Consider the following 9,406-nt stretch of genomic DNA (forward strand, 5'->3'; position numbering starts at 1 on the left):
TCAGCTTGTGAAGGATGTAGAGCAGGGCTGCCCAATCCTGGTCCTGGAGATCTACCACCCCTGAGAGGACAAATGCAGCTCACCTGGTTCTAATGTTCAGACGCCCCTAAAGACTTTCCTTACCTGGTTCAGGTGTGCTGAATTAGGGTTGGAGTAAAAGTGTTGCATGTGAGCGCTTTTACATCTTTCTTACTGAAGACATTTAAACCAGCTGAAGGACAAAACTAGCAGTTTCTCTTCAGGGGACAGCGACATGACTAAAGAGCCCAGATGAGCAGCTGCGCTTCAGAAACAAGGCCAAAAACTTCCAACCCCCGACGACCAATATGCCCAAATGGATGGATGGATGGACTTTTCAGAGAGACGCTAACCGGCAACGGCGCTGCATGTGCTGGGTCCTCCTGTACAGCAGGGGTCGGTGTTTGCGTTGTGGGGCTGGATCCGATTGGCTGACCGGCGGGCTATATAACCGACGTCAGCGGGCGTTCCCGCCCTCTTCTGCCGTGGTGCGCGGATCTCCATACGGCGTTGTCTCGTGGTGAGCGGAGTTTATACTTTTAAACGCTTTAGAGCAGCAGGTAGCGGGTAAATACGACCCGAGGTGTCCGGCTGAACGTCTCTGTGTCCTGATGTGTCGCGTTGGCGTGGCGGGCAGTACTTTTCTCCGGTTTAGTGTCGGGGACGGCGGGGCTGCCGGGGCCGTCCACGCCGAGTGTTAGCGGCTAACAGCTAACAGCGCCGCGCCGAGACACCGAGACCAAAGACTGACTATTTAACCCTCTTATTACGAGAAAAGAGGCAAACGACCGGTTTCTGCACTAACTGGCGGTTTAAACTACAGTTTAAACGCGTTGCTGGGTAGATTGGAGACCGAGTTGAGACACACGGGCCAAGTTTTTAATAATTCTCTGAAGTTCAGGGTTTGAGCAGTGAGGAGGTTGTGGAGGGGGGGGGGTGATGATGGGAACCAGGGGTCGCCATGACTACAACACTTTTTTTTATTATTATTAAATACTTTTTTTATTTTTGTAAGTGGCCTTTTAGTCCCACAGCGGGGAAACTCCACCTTCGCGTTTAACCCCTCCGTGCAGTGAAGCACCACATACACTCCAGTGAACTTACCCGGAGCGGTGGGCAGCCCTATCCATGGTGCCGGGGAGCAGGTGGGGGTTAGGTGTCTTGCTCAAGGACACCTCACCTCAGTCATGTGCTGTCGGAGGGTCTGAGGATCGAGCCGGCGACTTTCCGGTCACGAGGCTGGTTCCCTAACCTCCAGCCCCCGACTGCCCCAGCAAACACTACTGTAGATACTTACTACTCAAAACCACCAGTGAACCTACACGGATGGATGGTGATGGTGGGAAACCAAAACAAAGGGCCACATCAAACCAGAAAAGGACAAAATAAAACATAAACTAAAAATTGCCCAATTTAAAATGGTAAAAATGAATAATACTTAAATTTACTTGATGCATTTTAAAATGTGTGTAATAACTGGCAAACAGTGGTTGAGCACAATTAACGTTTGTGTTTTTACTGCACACTGTTAAAGCCTGGCACCGCTGCTGCTGTCGGTGTTCAGGTGTCGGAAGTGTGCGAGATTAATCAGGCCGGGTTTTCGCTAACACCATGAGGGCTCTGGCCCCATGACTGGGGTTTGATAGTGACCTGAGCCACATGTCCCTTCAAATGACCATTTACCTGCTGAAAAAGTCGTTAACACTAGGCTGGTTTTACTCTTTAGATATTGATTTTGTAAATGTGTGGACCTAGTTGGGTCACCAAAACTCATCTCTCTCTGTCTGTCTGTCACCCAGCTCTCCCACTAAACTCGTTGCGCAGGGAAAGTGGTCACGATGTCCGGAGGTCTAGATGTCCTTCAGATGAAGGAGGAGGATGTGCTGAAGTTCCTGGCTGCGGGAACCCATCTCGGGGGAACCAACCTGGACTTTCAGATGGAACAGTATGTCTACAAGAGAAAGAGTGACGGTGAGAATCGCACTAAGCGCTAAAGGCGTCACATTTTATTTTCTGTGGCCGACGTCTGAAGTGGGATGATGGTGATCTGATGTTATGGTTGGTAGACTGTTCAAAATGTCTGACTTGGATTAGTCCAAAAAAAGGAAGCACAACTTGGAATTCAAATAGAAAGAATAATAATGGAACTTCAGAATTACAGGAACATAAGCATAAGATGCTGGGAGATTGGACTAAACATTCAGGAAGGATCAGCACATCAAACTCACTGTAAATTACAACAGACTAAGTTGGCTTATTACATATTAGTTAATATAATAGACATTAATTTGTTTGAGCATGACTGAGCCTGTTATTGTTGTACGTCCAGTAAAGATCAGTGAACCCTCTAGTCCAGTTCGTTCCATAACTGCAGGTTCCTCTGCCATGCCCGGAAGCAGTGTTTGAAGATTGGCACAAACTAGTCTTGATCTTGTCACAACTTTTTCAAAGAACAATCAGTCTCCATGGGCTGTGATGCCAGTGAAGTGAAAACACCCCAGACTGACTTGAGATACAAAAGCCAAAACAATGCTCTTGTAAAATGTTCCATATTTACTATTTTGAGACATGTAGATTATCCTGTAAGCGAATCTATACGTTTCCTTGCCTGTGGTTAAATAGATCAGTTGTTTCTACGTGTTTCTCTGATCTAAATATGAATGGTAAATTCTTTTGACAGGCATTTACATTATCAATCTGAAGAAGACCTGGGAAAAGCTGCTGCTGGCTGCTCGGGCCATTGTCGCTATTGAGAACCCGGCTGACGTCTGCGTGATTTCCTCCAGGAACACTGGCCAGGTAACCACCATGTTTTATATTGATGGTCTTGAGTTCAGAGAAATTTGTCCAGTCTGTAGCTTCTGTTTGTGCACACTTACTAGAGCCTGGTGCTGCTGTCGTCAGTTCTCAGGTGTCGGAGGTGTGCTACATTAATCAGGCCGGGTTTTCGCTAACACCATGAGGGCTTTGGCCCCATGACTGGGGTTTGATAGTGACCTGAGCTACACTGGCCTTTAACTTTAAATGTGTAGCAGTTCAGTACCTTTAGGGCCAGTTTATCTGACATGGTTTAAGCCCAATCTTGAACTAAGTTTCTAAGATGGTTATCAGTCACCAATGGGGGGGGGGGTTAGGTAGGTTTAGGCTTAAATCTGGTTCTGGAAAATGAGCCCCTTAGTTTAGTTAATTCTAAACTAATTCTAATGTTTCTGATTAATCTTAATGCATTTCAGTTTAAACTTTTTTTAAAGCATTTAACATTTTAAACCATAAGCATTTAGATTTAATTAATAACTTGGTCTGCTATCTGGTTGATGTTAAGCGGTTGTCAATGTATACAAATCTGTAGTGTGCAAAATCAAAAGCATGGAAACGAGCTCTGTTAATAAAGTGAATCTTCGACAGCAGACAAATCATGAGAATACAAAAAGGGAGCAGAAGAATAAATTGTCACATAACTACATTTGCATTGTTAAATAAATGCAGATACTGATGTCAGTTATAGCGTATAATCCCACCCAAGGCAAATGTCTTTAGTCGAACCCCCTCAACTGCACAATTGGTAGGACATTGTTCATGAAATGTATATTATGCAGAAGCCAACTTGTACCTTAAGAGTTCAGGTTGACAGATGGTCAGACTTGGTCTAAATGCCTTGTTTATATAGACCTGTGACTAGACCTTGTGTTGGTTTTATGACCTCCCTTCTATTAAAGAATTTGCTTCCCCATTTGTAATGTAAACTGTTTTTAGGGAGAACTTGGGATCCTAATTTTAAGGCAAAGTCAAATTGATTTAGTTCAGAAACGATATTTTTGTACTAATTTTGCTATTTTCATATGTACTGTTATTGACTGTATAATTAAAGTAAGATTCTGTATGTATACACACCTTAAGGATCGTAATGTAACTGCTTTGCTTTTAGTGCTAAAGTACTGATTTAAACATCTGATACAACGTGAATGTTGTATATTTATTTCTGAAAGACTTCCCCCAATAAAGATAACTAAGTCTGTTCAGTCCATCTTTCGTAAACATGATTTTATTGACTTCTCTTTCAGAGGGCTGTGCTCAAATTCGCTGCTGCCACTGGTGCCACCACCTTTGCTGGTCGTTTCACCCCTGGAACCTTCACCAATCAGATCCAGGCTGCCTTCAGGGAGCCCCGCCTCCTGATTGTGACCGACCCCCGCGCTGACCATCAGCCGCTGACCGAAGCTTCGTACGTGAACATTCCCACCATCGCTCTCTGCAACACCGACTCTCCCCTCAGATACGTCGACATTGCCATCCCCTGCAACAACAAGGTACTGCCGCCGTTTCCGGTTAGCTGTTTGTTCAGTATGTTTGTGGGCATCACTAAGACTCTGTACCCGTGTTCAGGGTCCTCACTCTGTGGGTCTGATGTGGTGGATGTTGGCCCGCGAGGTTCTGAGGATGCGCGGAACCATCTCTCGGGAACACCCCTGGGAGGTCATGCCTGATCTGTACTTCTACAGAGATCCAGAGGAGGTGAGGCACCACATTGTTGTTCAGATTGTAAATTAATATCCCGTGAAGCTTCACCTGCTGGGGTCCAAGAATGAGTGAGTGAAAAAGTATAACAAATGTGGACGTGGGTGGTGATGTCATGATATTTAGACCTTTTTTTACAATACATATCACAATATTGTGACACAATGTATTGGCGATGTCTCATTTTAAAAACTGCCATCAGAGATCATGATTACACATTTATACTGTAATGCACTAAATCAGTTAAACGGGGCTAAATATCTAATGAATCTAAAGATTTTCTTTATGTACTAAGGATATTCATGACCTAGCAAAAAGTAGGTACAGTATTGTCCATGTATTTTTGATTTTAATTGCTCAATCAGTGCAAATGATGTAATGTGAATGTCTTCTGCAGATTGAGAAGGAGGAGCAGGCTGCAGCAGAGAAGGCTGTGGGGAAGGAGGAGTTCCAGGGTGAATGGACGGCTCCTGTGGCCGATTTTGCTCAGCCGGAGGTGGCGGACTGGTCTGAGGGAGTACAGGTTCCTTCGGTACCCATCCAGCAGTTCCCCGCTAGCATTGAGGGTGAGCCACCTTCTCCACAATTCTCCTGAGAGCTGTTTATAGTAATATATCAAACTAGGTAGGCCGAATAAATTATCTAAAATAGCCCTGATAATGGCACGTCACAATTTTTCCTGAATATGCATTTCATTTTGTATTAAAGCTAATGAGCATATGCTTCCTGGGTGCTGCACTATAAGTATTGCACATGAAATAAAACCAACCCAAGAAGAAACTCCTTGGAGGATATAAACTCGCTTAAACTGAAGTGCTGTATAGCAGCATGTTCGTGTCACCGTATACTGTTCTGGGAGTGTATTAAATAAGTAATTCCAAGCCTTTCAGTAAGTCTGTCTGAGCAAAAATGTGAGTTGTGGTGGTGACTCGTGTTTTTCTTCTCCTCCAGCCAAGCCTGCCCCTGCCGCCACCGAGGTTTACGCTGGTGAGTGTCCTCTTCCTTCTTGTCCTAATGGGTAAATAATCGCGTTCTCATTTGACTCGGAAGGTAACTGAATGTTTGTAACCCTCAGATGACTGGAGTGCCCAGCCTGCAACCGAGGACTGGTCTGCTGCTCCCACCGCTCAGGCTGGAGACTGGGGCGGCTCCACTGCTGACTGGTCATAAACAGCTTTCTGCAGCCCACAGCTCTGTGTGGCTGAGGAGTCAATAAACATGATGGCTTGCTTGAAGTGTTGTAATGTCTTTTTTCCTTGTTAACAGTATCTTTTACCAATAGCCGTTTGGGGGGCAACACCAAATATAGTCAACACCCCCCTCCCTTCATTTTTCAATTTGACTTTTACACAGGAATCCAAAAGTAGTGTTAGGAGTCTTGCCCAAGGACTTATTGGTACAGTGTAGGATGTTTACCCAGCCAGGGGTTTAACCCCAGTTTACAGCATAAGGGGCAAAGGTGTTGCCCACTACACCATATGATACTAATTGAATTAAATGTTTATGTAAATATTGTAGTACATGTGTTTTTTAGGTAGCGTATCTAGCACTTGGTATTCCACATTCCAGTTATAAGAGTAGGAGCTGATAAAAGGTCTAAACAATATTTGTGATATGCTAAGACTGGTTACAAATGGGCTTATGGTATCTTTCATTAGTCTGTACAGCAACTACACAGTAGGATTCAAGGAAATTATCTTTTGAACAGGTGTTTTTTTTTTTTTTTTTTTTTTTTCCCCCATAGCTTAAATTACAATCCAATTTAGATGTTTGAAAATCAGTAGTGCTGTGTGACCAAAACACTGAATTTAGTGACGAGAGATAAAAGCTTCATTTTTAGTCAAATGGCTTGACTTGCTTAGGAAATGTATATGGGTTGTATGGATGGTCTAAAATAAGTTTGTAAAGCACAGCTTAACCCTTTCATGAATAGAGGTCACTACAGTGTACAGCTGTTTAAAAGTGTTTTTTCTCTATATATGCTTGCAATTTTGGGCACTGCTGCATATAGTCCACTCTAGTGGAAGCTATTGCATCCTATACAAAAAAATCCCATTGGCTAGTCATTGCAATGGGGAAAAATAGTCAGTGAAACCAAGATGGCTGACAGACAGGGAGAAAGACCAAACACCTTGGCTATTTGTGTTTCTACCTTTTATACAAAGATACCATTGCAGGTTAAAAAAATATAATTACATCAATTAACATCTAAGGTAACATATTATGTAAAGATTTTTGAAATTTTTATTTTACATTTGGAGGAAATGCAGATTAATAATCTGTCCACTCAATTGTACATCATGCATCACTAGCTATGTTTCAACTTTAATGCAATGTCAATTACTACCAATGTTTTTCTTGAAAATAATTCATATGCTTTACTGTTTTGGCTGTAAATCAACTTTGTTTTTATAATGTAATTTGAGTTTTTTTTCTTTAAATCCTTATATTTTGTAGAGCCCAAAAAAACAGGCATACAGGGTAATAGAGGAGTTTCCAAACTCAAGTGAGGAAGACTGTGCTTCTGGTAGCAGTGATGAGGAATGGCTGCCAGTACAGACAGGTGCAAGCAGAAAAGTAGGTTCAAGCAGTGATAGTGAAGGTGAGGAGTCTGGAAATGTTGCTGAGGGAGTTGAGGCTGAGGAAGGAGATGAAGCTGATGAAGGAGATGAGGCTGTTGAACCTGAGGGACCAGCTTCCAGGGCCCAGGGGAAAAAAGCAAAAGAAAAAGAGTGTCAGAAATATCTGGAAAGCTAAGGATAACCAGTTTGAGGGAGACCTGCCTCCTTTCTTAGGAGAGAGCAAGATGAATGTTGAGGGTGCAGATCCAATAGGTTTCTTCATGCATCTTTTCACCCAGGATATGATCAATGACATTGTACACAATACAAACCTTTACTCTGTCCAGAAAGGAAAAGAGAAGCTGGCATTGACCTCAGAGGAGTTCAAAACATTTCTTGGAATCAATATGGTAATGTCATATGTCAGATATCCTAGATCCAGAATGTACTGGTCATCAGAGACAGGACTTCGTCTTGAACTGATAGCCGATGCAATGCCAGTGAACAAGTTCGAGCAAATTCTTAGTTACATGCACTTTGTTGACAACTACTCACTGGGCCCCAAAAATGCTGACAGGTTTGTCAAAATCAGACCAGTCTTGGATGCACTCAAGGAAACCTTCCAATCAGCACTTGACCCAGAAGAATTTCAGTTGGTCGATGAGATGATGATTCCCTACAAGGGACGCCTGTCTATCAAACAATATGTCCCCAAAAAACCCAAGCCCTGGGGAATTAAGTGTGGGTGCGAGCAGGATCCTCTGGGTATATGTACAACTTTGAACCCTATCAAGGTCCAGCTGGGGGACGAGGTGAGATCAGTCAGCTGGGAATGGCTGGAGATGTAGTCATGCGCCTTTGTCAAGACATTCAGGACAAGAAACACAAGGTGTTTTTTGACAATTTCTTTTGCACCATTCCCCTCCTTCAGGCACTGGAACACCAAGGGATCTATGGCACTGGCACATGTAGAAGCAACAGGCTCCATGGAGCACAAGAAAAGCTGAAAAGAGAAAAGCAAATGAAGCAAGAAGGAAGAGGATCTGTCTCTGTCGTGACCAATGCACAAAACATCACTGTCACCCGCTGGTTGGATAGTTCAGTTATTCACATGGCCTCTTCCTGCACCGGCCTGTCCCCAACAGATGTTGCACAGAGATGGAGCAAAAAAGAGAAGCAAATGCTCAACATCCAAAGGCCATTTTCCGTGAAGTTGTACAATCAGCATATGGGTGGAGTAGATCTCATGGATCAATGTGTTGCCATGTATCCACACCGACGCAGAAACAAACGGTAGTACATAAGAGTGTTCTTTCACTTCCTTGATGTCACAACTGTGAATGCCTGGCTCCTTTATAGAATGTCTGGAAATGAAGCAAAGGATCTGCTGCACTTCAAGGCGTCAATAGCTCATGCTCTTATCAATGCAGGATCCATGAAAATACACACCAGAGGCAGACCCAGTGCCACTCCACCACGGGCAAAACGGAGAGCAGTGTCTAAGGCCCCCCCCTGAGATCCGGTATACCCCTGGAAACAACTGGCCCCAGCTCAAGGAAGCAAAAAATGCCAGCAGATGCCAAGATGCTGCATGCACACGAAGAACCAAGTACATCTGCATGCAGTGTCTTGTAGCTTTGTGCCCCGGATGCTTTGGCAACTATCATAGAAAATAGTCTCAGAAATGAGCAACAAGGATGTTTTGACAGGAAATATGATACATGCTATAAATTACTGTGAGAGAATATGGAGGATCCACCATTCCAACAGATTACGATATTACAACTGTATAACTAAATTACAAATTATACCTATATAACTACCAAGTTATTACATTGATGTTTTTTACAATACAAAATGCATGAAGTACACTTGCGTGGACAGTTAAATATTTCTTTATCGAATAAAGATAGAATTTTTTTTTTTTTCAAACCTTGTTTTACATCCCTAACACTTAGTAAAAAAATCCTGACTAAGTTTATTATAATTCATGCATGAGAGGGTTAAACAGCTGACCTAGGTGCTGTACATAAGTTTGTAAGCCACTTCTGAAGATGTGTGACTAAAATGGTGCACGCTGATAACCTTTTAAAAGCTTATTTAGAAAGTAAGCAGATTCATATGAAAAGAAACTACCAGGACACTATAAAGCACAGCTTTAGTTCAGCATTCATGCAAGACCTGTATGGGGCTGAACTCCACCAAGCAGTTCAGAAGTCTCTAGTAGTATCTTATAGTGCGGAATGATCAAATACACTAAGAATGCAACACTAGCAACGAATGTGAATGTATACATACTTTAGTGAGTATAT

The 9,406-nt window shown here is 43.1% G+C and overlaps 1 protein-coding gene and 2 non-coding genes across 3 annotated transcripts; all 3 read left to right on the plus strand.

Moving 5' to 3' along the window:
- The first annotated feature begins 431 nt into the window (after window positions 1-431).
- rpsa (ribosomal protein SA) lies at window positions 432-5,768 on the plus strand. Its single transcript, XM_017685987.2, has 8 exons — window positions 432-538; window positions 1,818-1,989; window positions 2,699-2,817; window positions 4,080-4,325; window positions 4,402-4,530; window positions 4,931-5,099; window positions 5,485-5,520; window positions 5,609-5,768. Exons 2-8 carry the CDS (start codon window positions 1,857-1,859, stop codon window positions 5,701-5,703), a joined length of 927 nt encoding a protein of 308 aa, XP_017541476.1. The 5' UTR covers window positions 432-538; window positions 1,818-1,856; the 3' UTR covers window positions 5,704-5,768.
- LOC119262949 lies at window positions 1,536-1,681 on the plus strand. The gene has a single exon (XR_005130021.1). It is a non-coding gene; the product is annotated as a small nucleolar RNA SNORA62/SNORA6 family (small nucleolar RNA).
- Window positions 2,885-3,028, plus strand: LOC119262950. The gene has a single exon (XR_005130022.1). It is a non-coding gene; the product is annotated as a small nucleolar RNA SNORA62/SNORA6 family (small nucleolar RNA).
- Window positions 5,769-9,406: the final 3,638 nt, after the last annotated feature.

Source organism: Pygocentrus nattereri, chromosome 30 (genome assembly GCF_015220715.1).
Source record: "Pygocentrus nattereri isolate fPygNat1 chromosome 30, fPygNat1.pri, whole genome shotgun sequence".
In the NCBI taxonomy this organism is placed as follows: Eukaryota; Metazoa; Chordata; class Actinopteri; order Characiformes; family Serrasalmidae; genus Pygocentrus; species Pygocentrus nattereri.

Bases quoted from the DNA above. Each gene is read 5' to 3' on its own strand.
- rpsa (XM_017685987.2), top strand. From the start codon at position 1,857: ATGTCCGGAGGTCTAGATGTCCTTCAGATGAAGGAGGAGGATGTGCTG. The intron at 4,531-4,930 runs GTGAGGCACCAC...TGTCTTCTGCAG, and splicing joins TCTACAGAGATCCAGAGGAG to ATTGAGAAGGAGGAGCAGGC. The intron at 5,100-5,484 runs GTGAGCCACCTT...CTTCTCCTCCAG, and splicing joins GTTCCCCGCTAGCATTGAGG to CCAAGCCTGCCCCTGCCGCC.